The sequence below is a fragment of the Pyricularia oryzae genome, chromosome 3 (genome assembly GCF_000002495.2).
Source record: "Pyricularia oryzae 70-15 chromosome 3, whole genome shotgun sequence".
NCBI lineage: Eukaryota > Fungi > Ascomycota > Sordariomycetes > Magnaporthales > Pyriculariaceae > Pyricularia > Pyricularia oryzae.
In genome coordinates, this window is record NC_017849.1 from 2,147,498 (window position 1) to 2,165,063 (window position 17,566).

Here is a 17,566-nt window from a genome sequence, read left to right on the forward strand (position 1 = left end):
CACAATTTTGCGCGATGGATTCACTGGTCGCGGTTAACACCGAAATGCAGCGAGAACTCGGCCGAAATCAGCTTCTTGGAGCGGATAGCCAAGATTTAGGATTGCCACCGGCTTCCTTTGCACAGGATGCTTTATAAGCAAACACGTCGGATCGACCACTTGTTTCCCTTGTACAAAAGGGCAAAGTGGAATTCTCGAGACACTGCCAAGCAGAGTAGAAGGGCAGAGAAGCCAAATTAATAATGTCTGCAGGACATCGCGGCTTACGGTCCCCGCATGCCAAGTACCTTAGGTAAGCGTATGATGCGATATATCCGGATAAGGAATATTTATACATGTATATATATCGTGTAACAAGTGACTTGAACCTCGTGATTGTGGTAGACGCATGAAAAAGCAAACCAGATCAACTATCTAAATCTAGAAAAACAAGATCAGACCCTGCTGCTATCACTCACTAGCTCGAACGCAGCGCACACTCTCAAATCCCATATATCCGTCATGTCTTCTCCCAAGTTCTTCACCTACTCGGGTTTCGGCCAAAAGCTCAGCGATGACGCAAACTATTCGCAGTCAGTTCGTCTCGGAAACGAAATCAAGACTTCTGGACAGGGTAAGAAGCATGCCAGAACTATAGTCTATATCCCAGCCCGAACTTGAAAGCACCAACAGAAAAACTAACGTCTCTTCAACTTTCAGGCGGCTGGGACACCCAGACCGGCAAGATCAGTGAAAAGTACGAGGAGGAGCTTGACCAGGCCTTTGACAACCTGGACGTGGCCCTCAAAGACGCCGGCGGCAAGGGGCTGGAGCAGGTCTACAAGGTCAACATGTACCTGACGATCGAGATGACGGAAGAGGTCTTTGGGCAGACCGCGGCCGTCCTAAAGAAACGCTTCCCAAACCACAGGCCGCTTCTGACCGTGGTTGGGGTCACGACGCTGGCGTTCCCGGAGATGCATGTCGAGATTGAAGTCTCTGCCTATGATCCTAAATAGGAAGTTGAAGCTAAATGGTCGCTTATCGAGTGCTCGTGGGAGGTTGTGAGGTGTCGGGAATAAATAAAACATGGTTTTGGACCACAGCTAGGTCATATCCGCCGGTATGCAAAGGCATAAAAGAAAAGTCAGAGAGTTGATGCGTTTTGATGAAAAGAGATTAATAACAGACAGCCACTCCAGGAATCCAGGGGAATGTTGGAATGTGGGTCCAGGTGGTGATCACGATGGATTGGTCCCCAAACAGTCCCGCCCTTGTACACTTCGACGCGTGGAAGTCAACGGCAACCTGCGCAGAGCATATTGAGCTCGGCCGACGAGGTGGTGTGTAGTACCGTCTTTCAATTATTTGTTTATGCTGAACGTCGAGCAGTTTGATAGTCTCTTTCCAGCCCGGGATGGCCACCAACGTCAAATGAGGAATACCCCGGATAATAGGGGTTGGACAAGAAACAAAGAAAGGACCTTGACCAACGAGCCGCGTTCTCTTTCTCACTCTGGTTTCCGTCACGGGGAATAAAGTGTGATTTACCAACCATCAACTGTGGATCTAGAGCAGATCCTGAAGTTACCATCTTCAAGTCTTGCCCTGCCCGTTTCGATACAAGGATGATAGTTTGAAACCTATCGAGTGTACATGATCGGCTCGGCACATACACATAGCTCTAATCCCCACGCTCAAACTCCACCACGGTGGTCCTCCGGGGCGGGTCAAGCAGCTACAAGACCGTCTCCGTCATCTTAAGCCCCGGACCCTAGCGAGACCCACATCGGAGCACAAAAAACTCCTTCACCTCCAAGCGTGTGTGGTTTAATGGTAAAATCCATCGTTGCCATCCTCAGGATAACTACTCGATGGGCTCCCGGTTCGATTCCGGGCACACGCAGGGCAAGCGCAGGCTGTTCGGCAAAGCCTTTTTGCTCATTGTTTTGTGAGCCGTCTGGTTCACGGACCTGCCCGCTGTGACTTTATTTATGTGCACTCGGTTGGGCTTTGGGGTTGGTGTGGTTGGAATAAGGGAGGTCACGTGAAACTCTGAAAGCTCAGGTCGTCTATCAATAGCCGCTGGGTCAACCATGTGCGTTGTTGCTCATAAATAAGGTACAGTCCAATACTAGGTTCCTATTGCAAATGTGTTAGCTGGGCTTAGTCAGACGCGGTACAATGCTTTCAAGTAGTCTTTACATCCGGAGCTCTTGTGGGGCACAACCATACCTGAGGTACCCACGGTAGCTTGAGCTTGAATCATCAACTCTGTTCTCTACATGGCGTTAACGCTCGTAATACAGCATATTACTATTGTGACTCGGTAGTTGCCAGCTCAAAAATGACAATGTAGAGGCAGGGTTCATCAGAACATCCACAAAAGTGATGCCCCGGTTTTGTTCGGGAATATGCACACAAGAAACGTAACAGGGCTTTTACGTCAGCCGGAGGTGCTCAATACTCGTTGTTAACATAGCCAAGTCGCAATCCAGAAGCGTCGCGGTTATGCTGGCTTTGGCTTTTTCCGGATGAGACCTGCTCCGAGCACATTGATCTCAGGTTGACTGGTGGGAATGTCAAGAACACTCGTTGGTGGTTCATTGTCCTTGTTCTTTTTTTCTGACCAGGCCAGCCCCAAGAAAATTGACCTTGGGCCCCTGCTCTGTGGGTTTGTCGGCCGTATCCGCTGGCGGTCTCTTCCTCTTAATCAGACCCGAGATGTTGGTGACAGCAGGTTGACTCGCCGAGTTTGAGGACGACAATGGCAGGGGCCGCGTGCCCACCACGTCAAGACCCCAAGCCATCCCAAGACCAACCTCATTAATCCACCGCCTGGTGCTGCCCGTAGCGAGCTCCAGATTGGCAAAATCTAGGCGGAGCAGAAGCTCAAGCGAGCTCTTGTAGCCGTCCTCTCGTACAAGACGCCTTCCTCTGCCTTCGGGTGGCCAGTAGTAATAAGGGGTTGCGACGGGCCGGTCCGCGAGATAGTTACGCTGAGCGGTTTTGATACGTGGTTCACGTGCGATGATGGGCCCCGTCAGTTTCTTTTTCTTGTTCTTCTTCTTCTTTGCTTTTTCCTTTGTCGCTGAGGAGGCACCCGGCACCTTGGGAGTCCCAAAAAGCTTTTGAGGGCTCTTCTGAGGCGTTCTTAATGCTAGGGTCTGATTGTTCGTTTTCCGCAGCGGCGTGGAAGGCTCTGCTGGGAATGATGAAGTATCGAAAGATGCTGCCGGCGTGATCATTGCCGAGCTTTCTTGTTGAGAACAGGGTGTAGAGACGCTTTGACGTTTGTTTGGTTCATGAGGGTCCATGACCAGCCAGATGAATCCCGTGAGTGCGCCCATAGAGCACTCTTGTCGGAACGCCATCAGCTCCCAAAATTGATCGAGGCTGTGCACGCTTTTCCACTGGCCGTTGCGACCCTTGCCGTCATCCGCTTCGAGGTCCAGCTCATCGCGGAAACGAGATTTTGGATCGTCAGGGTAATGTGCGATGAGGCATCGCGGTGGAACCCAGTCGTACTCGTAGGTGTAGTGTGAAATCTTTTCTAATGGGTGACCAAGCACCCAATTCGGGTTTACTGCATTTCCAGATCCTGTTTTGGGGATGAATGCCCGCGTTTCGTATTGGTCCAGACCCGGCACGAGGAGGTAGCCCTTGACAGCCTTCCAAGAATCCAACATGGTGTCATTGGCATCCAGGAGCGGCGTGAGCACCTTGCACCACCATTTGACGAGACCACGATCGGTCAAGACATGTTTCCCTTTGTACTCAACACTGCCTGGGAAAAGATATTGACCTTGTGCGCGTGCGAATAAGCTCACAATGGACTGTATCCCCTTTCGCCTGCGCTGGCGCACTAGGTATGTAATGAAAGCCGAGCTGACCTCGCGGATTGGGGATGGTGTTCCCTTTGGCAGGTTCAGGAGATGCAAGTACCCGGTCGAATCGGCCTTGGACACAAAAAAAGTACTTGTGTATGCAGTAGTGTAGATGAGGATCTCCAGCGCCAGGACCAGGACTTCCCTGTCTGCTGCTGCTTCCTTGTCGGCAGGTTTCGAGCAATCATCACTTGACGCACTGGGTGGAACAAGGATCGAAATGGCGAGAAAGTGATTTTCGCAATACGTTCTATCTGGCCGAGTGTCTGGGGGTGGAGCGAAGAGGGCTTCGGTTCGGGTTGGTGGTGTTGATAGGTGATACGCTCGAAATTTGTGTCCTTCTGGAAGCACTGTAGAAAGACTTTCAAGCAGCTTTGCACTGCTTTGATGAGACTCGGAGCCCGCCCCACTCGTCTTGGCTGGTGTTGAAGCCATGGTAGCCATAGTTGTTGTCATTAGCAGCGTCAAGGAGCAAAGTTGCGGCAGATATTGACCAAGAAAGTATCCAAGACGGATCTAGGTGGGCCTTTAACAGAGAACAAACATGTTCACTCAGCTCCAAGCAAGGAATATGAAATCAAGTCCATCTATGTGTGACGGTGTTAAGTTATATGCGAACTCATGCCATTGATTTCTGCAGAGTTATGTTAGGTTTGTATCGAGAGTAAGCTAAACCTGCAGCTATGGAAGTTCAGTCCTCAACAAACACCGCGACAACTGCAAGTCGGACGCGTGCAGCACCATCCCTGCATCCTGCGAACGGGCCGCGGGGTAGCTGCAGATCATTTTGATTGGCCAGTCAGTGCGTGGCGTGGGCATTGTGAAAACACGTGACTTGGCGATTCAACGCTGGGCAGTCGTTGGCTCTCCCTTGCTTGGGCCGACCGCGAAAAAAAGTTTGGAACTGCAGGTACTTTGTTCGCAAGCTACCGTGACAGCATCGCCCGGCACCAAGATCATCCGCCGGCCTTTGCCTCAATCAACCTTCAACGATGGCCTTCAACTCAGCCAGGTGTGGGCTCTCGACCTCGACTCGAGTGCTACGACGATGCAGCGCACCTTTATTGTCTCGGCCCTTCTCCCAGTCGCTGGCTCGACAGGTCACCACAGCTGCAGAAGTCGCCGATGAGCAGCCCGTCAATTCCAACCTCCCGAGATGGGCCAAGACCCCGGAGAGGATGAAGTCCACGGTCCCACTAGGAGAGATGAGGAACCCTTCCAACCGTCAATTCTACCAGGTCAACGAGTCTCAGGCGAGGCTTGATCAGTTCTACAATAGCTTCCTGGGAAGGGACGGCGAAATGATGCTTGGCGATGAAGCAAAGTGGTTGTCTGTTACACACAAGAGCTATGATCAAGGAAGGAGAGGCTTCAACTCAAGGCTTGCATTACATGGTATGCGCTAAGGAGCTGCACATCTAGGCGCTTCGATGACTAGTGCTAACCATCGGGATTATTCACGTCGTACAGGAAAGCAAGTTCTCAGGCTTGAGATAACACAAATGATACTTGCGACCCCTTCAGTTCAAAGAGCTGAACCAAGCACGGAAGATGTCGTCGAGACCCGCCAACCCTTTGAGCACCCAGCCCTTGCTCGAGTCAACAACTTGGCACACGTCAACTATCGGGATATCGTAGATCAGGTCAAGCTTGCGCGGCTGGGTATGGAATATGGCCTCCACGAGGTAGTGAGGTGGCAGCCCAGAGCGGTAAGACAACGTCGCATGACAACAATGTCTCTGAGCAAGTGACGACACCAAGTGCTAATGAGCATCAACAATAGATTTCAAGCATCAACTCCTCCGGTATGCAAAAAGTCATGAAGGACTGCATATACGCGATAATAGGCGCCATTTCTATGCAACACGGTGCCGAGGTGGCCCGCCGAGTATGCAGGGAGAGGGTTATCAAGAAGGTTAGGGGAGATTAGGCTGCAGTCTGTCGCAGCAACAACTGTATAACGTGTACAAATAGGGCGGCCATCGGAATATTAGACCATATACATCAATACCCATCACTGCGGAGGACTGTTTTCGTGAGACAGCGAACTCGTGGTTTTTGTGGTTAGGGGAGGAACATGAGATCCATGATGCGAATCTCCCTACCCTTGGAGCCAACAGCCACCCATCTGCCTCGAGGGATCGTTAGTAATACGTCTCTTGTGACGTGTAGGGATCGCTAACAAGCGCAAATGGCAGTTGTAGGATTACTAACCTGTTGTCGGCCCCCTTCAGCTGATTTCCAGCCCCCATTTCCCACGCACGAAAGAAGTCTTTATCGGAACAATCCTCCAGGTTACAGCGCCCTCCAGGCCAATCCTCAGGCGGCATGTTTTCCGAGTACATGAACAAGACCAGCTCGTGAAGGTGCCGGAAAACAGTCATCGCATACATGGCGAGGCAGGACACGCCGCCGCGGTGAACAAAACAGGACGCGCTCATGCCGAGCCGCTTGAGCCCCCGCGGATCCTCGTGCCTGATGCCGTCGAGAAGCTCCTTCAAGAGCTTGAGATCCAGTCCACCGAGCAGCGCCACTGTGTCGCGCGCCGGATCCAGGTACAGCACGTGACGGTGGCTGTCGACCGAGTCCCCCGGGATCCAGGCCTGGGGGATGCGAAAGCTGTCCTGGGGGGTCTCGTGCCTGCGCGGCGGGACGGCCAGCGGCAGCGCGACCGTGTACCGTTCCAGGGCGACCTCGCGCGACTCGACGCACACGGACAGCGCGGCCGGGTTGGTGCACTGCGAGTGCCACTTTAGGTGGCCGCCGTGCCGAAAGTCGTCGGCGTAGTGCCCGCGGCGCGTGTGCAGCTCCACGACGCGCGGCTCGAGCGACTGCTGCCAGATTTTTACCCGGAGCTCGGCCGGGAGCTTGGCGAACAGGTGGAACGTGGGCTCGTTGTCACGGGCGGTACCAATGGGCGTGGCGGTGGATGGGACTGCCGGTTCGGCTTTGGCCTCTGCATTCGCGTCTTCAGGGAATATCAAGGCGAGCCGGAGTCTTTCCAGCTCCTTGTTCAATTCCCGCAGGCGCTCCAGTTCTGGCTCCAGTGACAAAGAGTCTGTCGAATTGCGGTTTTCCATTCGCGCTGCTGCCCAACGTATCATACGGTCGGAGCTATCCCAAATGTTAGGTTTTGGCCAGCATTTCAGGGGGGCTTGTGATTTATATTTTTTCCAGGCTCTCGTCGCCTTGTTTTAGACATGTCGGTGCCGTTCTTAGACAAGGGCGTCAAAAGGGCGTGATGGATGCCTTGGACTTTGTCTTACCTGGAGGTGGCTACCTTGGAGATCTGCGACCCCGCTCTTCCGCGCTTACAAAAAGTCGGTGCGACCTCTTCACTGGTATTGCCAAGCGAACGGATTGCCATCCAGTTTTCTCGATAAGGAGGCGAGCATGAGGGTTCTTCAGTTCATGATCTGGTCTGGTTATCACCAGCAAATAGCGACCCATAAGATACATGTATTATCTGCATTCGCCAAAATCCAGTTCATCAACCCGGCCCGGAGCTCGCTTATCCTCTTCCTCCAGAACTGCCACCTTTCAAACCCGAACGTCTTGATCCCGGGGCAGACCGATCTGCCTCTGAAGGTGTGGTGGGTGTACTCAAGGCCCTTGTCAGTCCAACGGTTAGACTCTTCTACGCCCCTGTCCCTTAAGAAATTAGAATAGAGCATCGACGGAACGCTTGATGTATTCGGGTGTAACGGCCCTGCGATTCCGGGACAACCTTCTGGGAAGGGCTCTTCAAGCGCGATGACCATGTGCTTCATGGCAAAATCGGGGAAGGAGCATGCACCATTTCGGTAACGCATGCAAAAATCATTTGCATTTCCATCCATTGCCAAATCGTTTCAGCGCTTGGTGGCTTGTCTCCCGTCTTGAAATCCCAGGCAGGTCAGATGAATTCACCATTGGTCAATTTTCGGATTGCGATACAAGGAGGTGGGTGAGTGACACTCACCCGTCCAAAAATCACAAACTGGTATATGGAGATCTGGAAAGTTGTCCCTGGCTTCAGAGCCATCCTCTCGATGCTCGTCGAGCACAGGACCGCCGTGCTCTGAGAAGTTGAGCATGATCTTGGCGAGAATTTCGTGGATCTCATGGACTGGGGGCAGGGGCAATAATAGCCCAAAGACAACCGTCCAGATGCGACACGGCAGTTCCTCAGCTATTCCACCTGGTGCATTGGATACGAACAGCCGTAGGTGCTCTGCGATTTGAGAAGCCCCTCTTGAGGGATCGTAAGTGGACTGAAGCGATGCCCTGAAGATGCCGCGAATTTCCGCGGAGTAGTCGTTGCAGATAGGATTTTCCAGTCCAGCGAGCCATTTTCATCCGTCTCAGCCATGATGGCGCAAGTGGGAGTTGGTCCGGACGCAAGCATGTCGACTTTATGTAAGTGCAGGTGATTCTGATGCGAAACCAATGGGGTAATATCCAACTGGTGATATTTGGGAACAAAGAAAATTTGAGAAATCAAAGGCTGCGAGTAAGCATAATGGTGGCTTTTTTCAGGTTTATATAAAAATGGTGCCAAACGGACGAGGAGAACGGTTGATAACAAGGCTGAGTCAAAGGTGTTGTTGCACTTGTTGCTCCTTTTGCACATTTAATACTGCCTTGTGTTGGCTACTGTATTTCGCTGCAAGCATTCTTCAATGCAGCCGCCTTTGGTCACAGACCTTGCACCAACAACAATCAGCCTTGTTTTAACACCAGGCCTCCTCGCAGTTCGGCGGCTACTACACCTTGTCGTGGTCACAACTGGTCCCTTGATTAAAGTGCTCTTCATGGCACATAAACCGGCCAACCAAAATCTCACCCAGAGCTTAAAACACTCCCTCTGTCTTTGGGCGCAGCGACAACAATCTGTGCCCAGGAATATTCAGGCCGTGAAATTTGGTCTTTTTGCTGGGTCTATTCAGCCGATGCACATTTAGTAACCGCCGTTTGGAGAGATGGGAAGAGCAAGCTGAGACCTATTGTGAGCGGGAAACAAGTGAAGCAGTGGCATTTGACCGCTCTACCATGAGTCCACTGGGTTGGAGCTTAACGATGGCGGTCGAGTCTTGGGGGAGTTGTACTGATCAGGGAAACGAGGTCTGGGCCTGCTCTTCAGGTTCATTTCATAATATATGTACTGGTAAAGACTTGCCCACATGTCAGAACATGAAGACCAAATGAATGTTTTTTTTTCATGGAATCTGTAGCGCGCAGCATCTGGAGACTGCGGTCACAGATTTCCATGATGTAGCCTCAGGTGTTAACGTTTGCTGGCGAACTTGACTGTTCAAGCGGGCAAGGCAAGTTGGTGCTCCCCGGACTGACATAGCATATACTCCCAACACACCCCGGAATCATTTGAGCTGTTCAATTATGGGCCCCTCGGCCGTGATTACCAGGGTCAATCTGTTGACAGTATTGTTTCTTTTGGTTGACGAGATCAACGTCCATCCTGCGGAGTGACAGCTGCAGACCTAGAAACAACTGCTTACATGCAAAGTAATTGATAAAATCCGACGAGCAACAAACACTAATAGTAGATGATGAGCCGACCTTGCTTGGAAGAAATCTAAAGCCAAAAGCCAAAGTGAATTAGTTGATTGTATGTGTGCACAAGTACCTGGTAGGTAGGAGCAGCCCCCGACTTTCACTTGGGGCAGGAACCAAAACAAACGCCAGCAAGCGGTAGAATAGGAAGTCCCCTGCAGCATTGGAGCCCGTTTTCCATCTCTCTCACCTTAGCAGACTGAACTGGTCTGGAAAGATTCGTGATCCCGTTCCCGCCTCTTTTACTTGAAAATGATTCCCGACTCGACTTAGCCACTGCGCTTCTTCAGATCCACTTCACCTTTCACTCCCGTAAAGCTCACATATCATTCTCTCAAAGTTGACGTAGTCGCTGAACCACAATATCGAGAACTAGTATTTCTCATAATCGGGAAGTCAGCATCCCCGTACCGGTCAACATAGTTCACCCACAAAGCCATCGCCCCATCCACCGCGATGGACGAGTTCCCTTTCTACGGCACAACCTCGGACGGTCGCGACCGCGTAGGCGACTGGAGCATGTTCCTGGTCCCAGAGCACGAGCGACAGATTGCCCACCGCGAAAAGCTGCGGATCCCAGACCAGCAGGACTTTGAGCGCCGGTTCCAGCAAGATAACCAGCGCATCACGTACGGACACGTCGACTACAAGGGCTACTTCATCTCGGTGGAGCGGACCGTCCGCGACCCCGCGGCCAAGACGATGCCGACTGGCAAGTACGACCTCATCGTCGAGCGTCGGACCGAGGACGGCATCATCGGCAAGAAGGTGTCGATCTGCGCCATGGTCGACCTCTGGGCGGCCGCCGGCGTGCCCATGTGGCACATCAACCAGCTGATGCGCGGCGAGGCGGTCACCGACTTTGGTGAGCCGACGAACCGTGCTCCCTTTGGACCGCCCCCGACCCAAGATGCTCCCCAGGGCGAGGCCTCTAAGAAGAGGCCCATGACAAACTTGGCCGAGCTCGGTCGGCCGATCATGATTCGGTCCCTGCTTCTTCGAGCCAGGGCGAACAGAGCCAACTCCAACAAGCCTTCGACGATCCCGCCCAAGGAGGATGTGGAAACGCTCATCTCGACTTTTATCCCTGATGGAGGCCCGATGGCGCGACGTGTAACCAGAAGACGCTCAAACTGAAGATGAGAAAGGGATATGCCTTTATCTTGAGTTCTGATTGGACGGCATAGCTGCTTTGTGGCTGCCTCTGTTCTGAGCGAAACAGAGTTCAAGACTTATAACGACGGGTGAGCCCCGTCTCAGCACCTAGGCACAGACCTTGTCTAACCTTTGATACCTGGTAGCCGCCGCAGCCTTGTCTGTAAGCGTGTGATTTGAATCATCCTTGCAATGAAAACAATAAGATACTGTCGTCGTCAAACAAGACTTTCGCGGTAAGAAATACCGAAGCATTACCCACATGTTATAAATCCAGACTCAACGTCTTGAGCCCCCTACTAACGTGCTGTACATAGATTTAGGTCCAGATTGAAATACGCAGGTCCGGCAGTGACTTTTGCAAGGGCAGCGTTTTGTGCAATAAACCTTTGGGATTACTCTTGATATTGAACAGCGCTTGGGGCAGCTTTTTCTGCTCATATGTATGCTCGATGGGTATTTACACAACATCAAGAAAGGAACACTGTTTTCAGGGCGCAACTCTTCTGATCAAGGTTAATGAGAGACCCGATGGTCTTTAGTAGACCACTTAAACGTACAAAACCCAAAAACAAGTCGACCAAAGCATCCATGTTCGTACCTGTTCGACTCCAACTCGCACTGCCCTACATCCGATTACAGGCCCCAGTACCTTCAATGCTAAACGAAGTTGCCCCGAAATACGTCTGATGCGTGCCAGTGCCATCCGTCACCACAGGAAAGTCCGCAGCCGGCATCAGTCTCGATCCGCCCCTCGAACATGCCACCACATGGACGTCGGTCATGACGAGGCGGTAGCTGCCCAGTGCCGGGATGCTCTGGAACTGGAAGAGAACCGCCGGATCGCTGCAGGGGAATGGGGGAGTTGTCGCCGGGAAGGTGGTGCCGCTTGGGACGGTGCCGGTGCAGGTGATTGCGGCCGCGTTGGGGAACTCGACGACCTTGAAGGTCCAGCTGTTTTCCGCGTTGGAGGCATTATTATCAGCCCAAGTGTTCTTCCTCCCTCACCATCGCCAAAGAGGAGACTATCCCGTCACGCAGATGATTGCAGACAACATACCTGCAGCCTCCACCGGCCCGACAGTTGGCAGTGAAGCCGCCAACGTCGAAGCGTTGCACGGGCTGGACTTGGCGCTTCTCCAGGGGAGAGGCCGTGGCCGTGGAGGCGAGGGCAAATACAAGGGCGGAGAAACACTTCATCTTGAATGGGATGGATGGGGCTGAACTAGCTCGCTTGTCACACATGCCAACATGGCGAAGACCTACTCATCTTCTTGGGCAAGGTCTGTTTGTTATAGCTCGTCAACACGCCAACTCATTCGTCCTGCCTTTCTCAGCTGTATGCTGTTGAAAGGCGTTTTGATTAAGCCCTGTTCTGAAAAGGGGCATAATACATGACGACTATCAGCGCCTTCTTGAGGCACAGCTCAGCATTGACTGGTCTGGACTTGAACGCCGTGCTACCGGTTTCTCCCTGATATGCCTGCTTTTCGCACAAGAGCACCTGTGTGCTGGCCCGGTGAGCACGCACTTCACCGAGATGACAGTAGCCCTCAGCCTGTGCCACCGGGAGTTCGGGTATGCCACCTTGAAACTTGATGGAGCCATGGAATAGTACCCAAATCTCGATACAAGGCAGCACAAATCTGTTGAATATGACAAATACTAGGCAGTTCCTCATTACTACGGATACTTTTGGTGTCAGGCCACTATCAATCACACGTTTGCATGTCATAAAACGGCTTACAGTAACTCCAACCTTGGCATTCAGGAACAAACTAATCGAGACAGAAATATACAAGGGAACATCAAAAAGTTCAGAGGTAGTCAACATCAACAGAAAAGCACCTCTTAATCATCCCACCTTATCTTCATGTTCATGGGCGTCTGCGAAAAGGCGCTCTCGTCGGCGTTGACATAGGTCCTGAGCCCCGACCACTGCGGCTTCTCCCCCGCCACCCTGCCGGCCTGGCCGTTCCACTGGCTCGCGGGCAGCGACTTGAACACGCCCCGGCCCCCCTCGGCCCTCCGCAGCCCATCCAGCTGCAGCAGCACCTTGAAGACGGCGGTCATGGTGATGCGCACGACCTTATCGCCGGCGCACCTGTGCGGGCCCAGGCCGAAAAAGGTGTACGAGTCCAGGTCGCGGTCGAGCCTGACCTTTTCAGGATCCGGGAATGCGGTCGCATCGTGCGCGGCCACCGTCAGGTCCACCAGCACCATCGAGCCCCTGGACAGCTTGACGGTCCTGGTGGTCTCTGCCTGCTGGGGGTTCGGGATGGGGCGGAGGAACGTCGAGTCCTTGGGGTCTGGCAAGCAGGGGATGTTGTCCTCGACTGTTTGGTCCGTAGCTACAAGTCGGGGGACGGCGGTTGTGTTGCGGATGCGTGCGCCTTCAAAGAGACTATGATGATAGATGATGTCAGTTTTGGCAACCTCCAGGGGGGAATTTCATCAGGAAAACTTACTACTTCATCAACGTGTTGAAGGCTTCAGGAGTTTCCAGACTCGCGAGACGCTTCATCTCAGGGAGGTGCTCAGCGCCGTCGTCAGACATGTAATAGTCCAGACACTGCGCCATGATCTGTGTTTGGTTGGCAGTACCGGCAGCGATGGAGGGCATGATCTGACCATAGACGGCCTCTTTGACCGATTTCCCCTCTCCATACGCTTCGATCATTCTGCGCAGCATGAGGTCGCCGTAGCTCCTCAGCATCGACGGCGCTGCACCACCGTTCTGATGTATACCGTTGCCGTTGGTGTGACCATTCGCATTCCCGTTCGCATGTCCGTTTGCACCTCCATTAGCAAGCCCGTTCGTCTTGTCACTGACAGCTGAATGAGAGTGCTTGAAACTGTGGAACAGCGAGCCCATCTCCACAATGTGCTTCTCAACAAGAGCACCAAGCTTCTGCGTCGCGGCACGGGCGTCTCGGCGGAGCTTGAACGACTTGCTCACGTCGTTGTCCCAAAAGATGGCCGAGAAGATCAGCATCAACGAGCGGTACATTTCGTGGTCGCTGTAGACGCCATCGTCTCCATTCTCCGTCTTGAGAGGAAGCGAGTACACAGCGGCAAAGAAACGTGCGTTGGCAAGACTGATGACGTCGCGAATCACATCAATCTCGTGCGTGTGCACCTTTAGATGCGGTCCCTTGTCCTGCACCTTGGCCGAGTAGCGCCGCAGCAGATCCCACGTCGTAGCCTCGCAGAACTGCCTCACCTCGTCCTCCCACGCCTTGGGCGAGAAGATGCACTTCATCAACTGGTCCCTGCTCTGCTGGTTGGCAGGTGCGTCGCCGGCAAGCGCAAAACCCAAACCCGGGTTCTCTCCGGTCGGGAACTTGGTCAGGAACCCTATGCTCTCGCCCCAGACGACTTTGAAGTCCTTTTGGTTGTTGAGTATCTTGACGGCGGCCGCGTGCGAGCGGATCATCTGCGTCGCTGGCTTGCGCTGCGGCGGCTGCCACGAGTACTTGTCGGCTAGACCCAGACTCTCCATAATCTTCTTGTTCTCCGAGGGTATCACAAAGGGGAAGTGGGCGTAGATGCTGTTCTGGGCGTAGTGGTTAGGGAAAGCGCGGAAGAAAAGCTTGTAAATGACGTTGCCATTGTCGACGCTCTTATCGGTGGCGGCCTCTTGGTAGCCAAAGTTGGTGAGGTTCCTGGGGGTGTAGTCAACTGTGAAGAAGCGGTCGCCGCGGACCAGAGTCACGGCGTCGGACAGGATTGCCCTTCCCGTCGTCGATGGTGGACACAAGCCACTCCCAGGGACGATCACAGGCTTTGGCGCTTCAGCATTGATACCAGGGTATAGCTCGACGGCGTCGGGAGAACCGTAGAACTCGGCCAGCAGGTTGGCAACCTTGGGGTCCGGGTTGATATCTTCAAATGTGTCGTAGCGCTTTAGTCCGATAAACTCGCGGAACTCGTTCAGCGTGGCGACGTTCCAAGAGCGGGCCTGGTTCATGCCGAGAATCTCAATGGCACGCATGCAGGCCGGGACATGGTTTGGTCCAAAGGCGCCGGCAACCTCCTCGATCGACTCTTGCATGATCTTGATCAGGCCCTCGTCCTCAAAAGAACCGTCCTCCTGTCGCTTCAGACCAGCCAGGGTGCGCTTCTCCGGCTCGTTTGGAAACGAAGACTCGAACCTGCCGAGCGCGCCAAAGAATTCTGGCAGTGTAGCTGTGGCCGGGTCCTTGCCGCCGAGCGCCTCGGTCAACATATCAGTGGTCCACTTGTCGTCACGCTGTGACATGCCGCAGTGCCAGCGGTAGATGAGGTTGAACTCTACCGAGACCTGGTTTCCTACCGCCTCGGGGGTTGGTTTGCTCAGCAGACTCTTACCCTCCTCGGTGCGCGGGTCGAGGATCCAGCTGCTGTCTACCCGGTTCAGGTTGAGAATCGTGCGGACGTAGTCAACCAGAACGATGTTGACGTACAGACCGCAGGTGATGAGCCGCCCGGTCTGGAACAAGTCGTTGTCGTACTTTTCCCATGCGGCAGTGTCGTCTCCCACGGGCTTCTTGAAACGGTTGCCTTCGTTGATCCTGCGTCCAGAAATGTGTTAGAACTAACTGGTCATCGGCTATCAAATCGTAAGAAAATATTTTTGAAAGGCTTGCTTACTTGGCGAGTGAAGTAACAACGTAGTTGTGGAACCGATTGAACATGATCAAAAGGACTCCAACGCCGGGAGGAAACCCGTGAACTCGCTTGGAACAAAAGGTGTCGGGCTTTAGCAGTCCGTCCTTCATTGCCCTCACCGACAGTTGCTCCTCGAGATTCCGACCATAGAGTGGAGAGAGATCAAGGTAAGATGAGGTCAAGTTTATGGAAGGATCTCTCGATGACTAGAACAGGGACAAAAGTCAGCAATTACATGAGGAATAAATAAAATAAATAATTGGCTTGAATGGATACCTACAGTCTGGAAAATGTCATGGGTAATGATTGTGGCAAAGTAAAAGAGAACGCTGGAGATCTGGTTCGGATGTGGCCTGAACTTGGCCGGATCTCTCGCCATCAACGTATCGAAGATGGTTTCGGGCGCCGGTGGGTTGGGGTTTTGGTAGACCATGGGCTTGGCAGACCTAGCATAGTGGCTACCTGCAACTCCCAGAGTTGGGTTATGGATATTGTTGTTTGAGCCATCGGCCTCGCGGAATCTAGCAGTTGGCAGAAAGGGTCAGATGCAAGTCGTCCAGAGTACATCTACAGTCAATACAATCAACCCTAACAACACATACCGGTATTTCTCTCCGAGGCTCGACACGGGTGGATGATCCAGACTTTCCCACAGTCCCGTGATGAGCCCGTCTGTGACCTTCTTGCCGTTGGTGGAGGTTGGAGGTAGCTTAGACAGCAGCTGGATTAATCGCTCCAGGAGCAACTGCTTGTCATCGTTGACGCCCTTCACTGAAGAATTGAGGTAGAGAAGAAGCGTTTCCACATCCTTGAAGCCAAGCTTCTGAATATCCTCGGTGATGTCTGTCTGCTCTTCCCGGGCGCTGTTGCCAGGTGCATGAGGATAGTCAGGCCGCGGGGGTTGGGGCTTGCTGAACAAGCCAAGAAATGCCCCGAGCTTTTGGAAGAATGAGGAAGGAGGGTCAGACGGGCTGCTGCTTCTGGTGCTGCTGCCGCTGCTGCTGCTGGACGCCATCTTGTAAATGCTTCCAGAGATATGTTTTTAAAAGATCAATGCATGCAAGGGAGGAAATTGAGATGTGCTGAGTGACTACACCTGACCAGCAAGATATATATATGCTCACATGGAGGAATTGGCCAAAAGAAAAAGAAACCGTCGGAGGCAAGGAGGCGTCAGAGTTTAGTAAAATTCAGGGCAGCATCGAGGTATCCAATCCATCCAAAAAAGAAACAAGGCACTCAAGGTAGTCACGGTCCCTTGAGCACCTCGGTTAAAAAAGGCATTCTTGCTCTTCTCAGCCACGATTCTGCCGCAGGCTGTGTGAGTGATCTGATGACAATCCACACCAGGATGCCACCATACACTTCCTATTTTGTATATGGAAAGTCACTATGAGTTTTCCCTTGACCAACCAACGAGTACTATAGGTCAGCAAAACCAGCAAGGACTCCATCGGCTTTGGCCGATCAAGTCACCCTTTCTGTCATGGATCCTAGCCGTTAGCCTATGATGGCCCGAGGTTTCTGCGACCAGAAAAGTGACCTACTGCTGCCTTGCACCGGTGTGCCTCCAGTGGAGTTCGAAAACCGTTACATTTGCCATTTTTTTCCGAGTTAGCTGAGAGCCGCAGTGCATAGGCAGCACAGCACAGCTCAGTCTCGGTGGTTCCGAAGGACAAGGAAGGCGCGGAATATTTGCATGTGGGAAGGTTTCTAGCTGGAGAACAAAAAAAAACGTCATATCATAGGTGGACAAGCAAGCAAGGGTTCCTCATGTGAAGGAGATTCATTAAATGAGGTCGAGGCCAGTTGGAAGCACACCGGCGCGTCCCGAGTGGATGGTAACCGGTAGGGCAGAAAACAGCATGGATATGATGCACTGGAGCAGCAGGGATAGAGTTGCATTGTACTGTACCTCCGGTTTCTTGAAACAAAAATTTAGCCCCCAAATGCCCATGTTGCCCAAAAGCAAAACTTATACGAGATCGACTAGTTCTAGACTAGGGACTATTGTTGGACGGAAATCGTGTGTTACTAACACAGAGTGGAGACAAGACGAGAGCCGCACAAGCCGCAGTCAAGGCTTGTGTGTTGATACCTCTTTATAGGTATTATTTGGCTGAGATCCTATTGGCCACCATACGAAAATGCCCGGTGACCTTTCATCGAATCGTCATGTCGTGGCATGGAATGTTGTGGAGAGCCAAGGATATGTTGGTGCACGTTGTTAGTGTCTGTAATTATAGCCGTCATGTTGTGCTCATACTACAGTAGCATTCTCAGCCGGGCTGGACTTTCCTGTGATGTGACTCTAAGCTGACTATGCAGGAATCTTTCATGGA

At 52.6% G+C, this 17,566-nt stretch overlaps 9 protein-coding genes and 1 non-coding gene across 10 annotated transcripts; 4 read left to right on the forward strand and 6 right to left on the reverse strand.

Moving 5' to 3' along the window:
* Positions 1-363: 363 nt before the first annotated feature.
* On the forward strand, positions 364-2,159 carry MGG_05968 (endoribonuclease L-PSP). The gene is made up of 2 exons (XM_003711761.1): positions 364-613; positions 700-2,159. Exons 1-2 carry the CDS (start codon positions 502-504, stop codon positions 996-998), a joined length of 411 nt encoding a protein of 136 aa, XP_003711809.1. The 5' UTR covers positions 364-501; the 3' UTR covers positions 999-2,159.
* On the reverse strand, positions 685-4,533 carry MGG_05969 (uncharacterized protein). Its single transcript, XM_003711762.1, has 2 exons — positions 2,215-4,533; positions 685-2,121 (listed from the first exon to the last, which is right to left on the reverse strand). The coding sequence occupies exon 1, from the start codon at positions 4,320-4,322 to the stop codon at positions 2,583-2,585; it is 1,740 nt and encodes a 579-aa protein (XP_003711810.1). The 5' UTR covers positions 4,323-4,533; the 3' UTR covers positions 685-2,121; positions 2,215-2,582.
* MGG_20136 lies at positions 1,799-1,885 on the forward strand. The gene has a single exon. It is a non-coding gene; the product is annotated as a tRNA-Gly (tRNA).
* A 223-nt stretch (positions 4,534-4,756) lies between the features above and the next one.
* On the forward strand, positions 4,757-5,954 carry MGG_05970 (uncharacterized protein). Its single transcript, XM_003711763.1, has 3 exons — positions 4,757-5,261; positions 5,337-5,575; positions 5,650-5,954. The coding sequence occupies exons 1-3, from the start codon at positions 4,859-4,861 to the stop codon at positions 5,794-5,796; spliced, it is 789 nt and encodes a 262-aa protein (XP_003711811.1). The 5' UTR covers positions 4,757-4,858; the 3' UTR covers positions 5,797-5,954.
* MGG_15233 (uncharacterized protein) lies at positions 5,617-7,115 on the reverse strand. The gene is made up of 2 exons (XM_003711764.1): positions 6,081-7,115; positions 5,617-5,994 (listed from the first exon to the last, which is right to left on the reverse strand). The coding sequence occupies exons 1-2, from the start codon at positions 6,968-6,970 to the stop codon at positions 5,931-5,933; spliced, it is 954 nt and encodes a 317-aa protein (XP_003711812.1). The 5' UTR covers positions 6,971-7,115; the 3' UTR covers positions 5,617-5,930.
* Positions 7,116-7,717: 602 nt separating this feature from the next.
* Positions 7,718-8,217, reverse strand: MGG_15232 (uncharacterized protein; the record flags this gene model as incomplete). The annotated part of the gene is made up of 3 exons (XM_003711765.1): positions 7,718-7,743; positions 7,828-7,974; positions 8,067-8,217. The coding sequence occupies 3 exons, from the start codon at positions 8,215-8,217 to the stop codon at positions 7,718-7,720; spliced, it is 324 nt and encodes a 107-aa protein (XP_003711813.1).
* Positions 8,218-9,875: 1,658 nt separating this feature from the next.
* MGG_05972 (uncharacterized protein) lies at positions 9,876-10,556 on the forward strand (the record flags this gene model as incomplete). Its single annotated transcript, XM_003711766.1, has 1 exon — positions 9,876-10,556. The coding sequence occupies one exon, from the start codon at positions 9,876-9,878 to the stop codon at positions 10,554-10,556; it is 681 nt and encodes a 226-aa protein (XP_003711814.1).
* Positions 10,557-11,200: 644 nt separating this feature from the next.
* MGG_13240 (uncharacterized protein) lies at positions 11,201-11,774 on the reverse strand (the record flags this gene model as incomplete). Its single annotated transcript, XM_003711767.1, has 2 exons — positions 11,201-11,528; positions 11,635-11,774. The coding sequence occupies 2 exons, from the start codon at positions 11,772-11,774 to the stop codon at positions 11,201-11,203; spliced, it is 468 nt and encodes a 155-aa protein (XP_003711815.1).
* Positions 11,775-11,937: 163 nt separating this feature from the next.
* MGG_16727 (uncharacterized protein) lies at positions 11,938-12,255 on the reverse strand (the record flags this gene model as incomplete). Its single annotated transcript, XM_003711768.1, has 1 exon — positions 11,938-12,255. The coding sequence occupies one exon, from the start codon at positions 12,253-12,255 to the stop codon at positions 11,938-11,940; it is 318 nt and encodes a 105-aa protein (XP_003711816.1).
* Positions 12,256-12,342: 87 nt separating this feature from the next.
* MGG_13239 (linoleate diol synthase) lies at positions 12,343-17,199 on the reverse strand. Its single transcript, XM_003711769.1, has 6 exons — positions 16,772-17,199; positions 15,827-16,705; positions 15,505-15,745; positions 15,207-15,430; positions 13,043-15,127; positions 12,343-12,978 (listed from the first exon to the last, which is right to left on the reverse strand). The coding sequence occupies exons 2-6, from the start codon at positions 16,237-16,239 to the stop codon at positions 12,426-12,428; spliced, it is 3,516 nt and encodes a 1,171-aa protein (XP_003711817.1). The 5' UTR covers positions 16,240-16,705; positions 16,772-17,199; the 3' UTR covers positions 12,343-12,425.
* Between the last annotated feature and the right edge of the window lie 367 nt (positions 17,200-17,566).

What these genes read in the sequence shown, in the direction of transcription:
- MGG_13239 (XM_003711769.1), bottom strand. Translation starts at nt 16,239, where the DNA reads ATGGCGTCCAGCAGCAGCAGCGGCAGCAGCACCAGAAGCAGCAGCCCG. An exon ending in GTTGTTACTTCACTCGCCAA is followed by an intron (nt 15,128 to 15,206) that starts GTAAGCAAGCCT and finishes TTCTGGACGCAG; the next exon opens with GATCAACGAAGGCAACCGTT. An exon ending in TTCAACACGTTGATGAAGTA is followed by an intron (nt 12,979 to 13,042) that starts GTAAGTTTTCCT and finishes CTATCATCATAG; the next exon opens with TCTCTTTGAAGGCGCACGCA.
- MGG_05969 (XM_003711762.1), bottom strand. Translation starts at nt 4,322, where the DNA reads ATGACAACAACTATGGCTACCATGGCTTCAACACCAGCCAAGACGAGT.
- MGG_05968 (XM_003711761.1), top strand. Translation starts at nt 502, where the DNA reads ATGTCTTCTCCCAAGTTCTTCACCTACTCGGGTTTCGGCCAAAAGCTC. An exon ending in AATCAAGACTTCTGGACAGG is followed by an intron (nt 614 to 699) that starts GTAAGAAGCATG and finishes TTCAACTTTCAG; the next exon opens with GCGGCTGGGACACCCAGACC.
- MGG_05970 (XM_003711763.1), top strand. Translation starts at nt 4,859, where the DNA reads ATGGCCTTCAACTCAGCCAGGTGTGGGCTCTCGACCTCGACTCGAGTG. An exon ending in CTCAAGGCTTGCATTACATG is followed by an intron (nt 5,262 to 5,336) that starts GTATGCGCTAAG and finishes CACGTCGTACAG; the next exon opens with GAAAGCAAGTTCTCAGGCTT. An exon ending in TGAGGTGGCAGCCCAGAGCG is followed by an intron (nt 5,576 to 5,649) that starts GTAAGACAACGT and finishes CATCAACAATAG; the next exon opens with ATTTCAAGCATCAACTCCTC.
- MGG_15233 (XM_003711764.1), bottom strand. Translation starts at nt 6,970, where the DNA reads ATGATACGTTGGGCAGCAGCGCGAATGGAAAACCGCAATTCGACAGAC. An exon ending in CTGAAGGGGGCCGACAACAG is followed by an intron (nt 5,995 to 6,080) that starts GTTAGTAATCCT and finishes CCCTCGAGGCAG; the next exon opens with ATGGGTGGCTGTTGGCTCCA.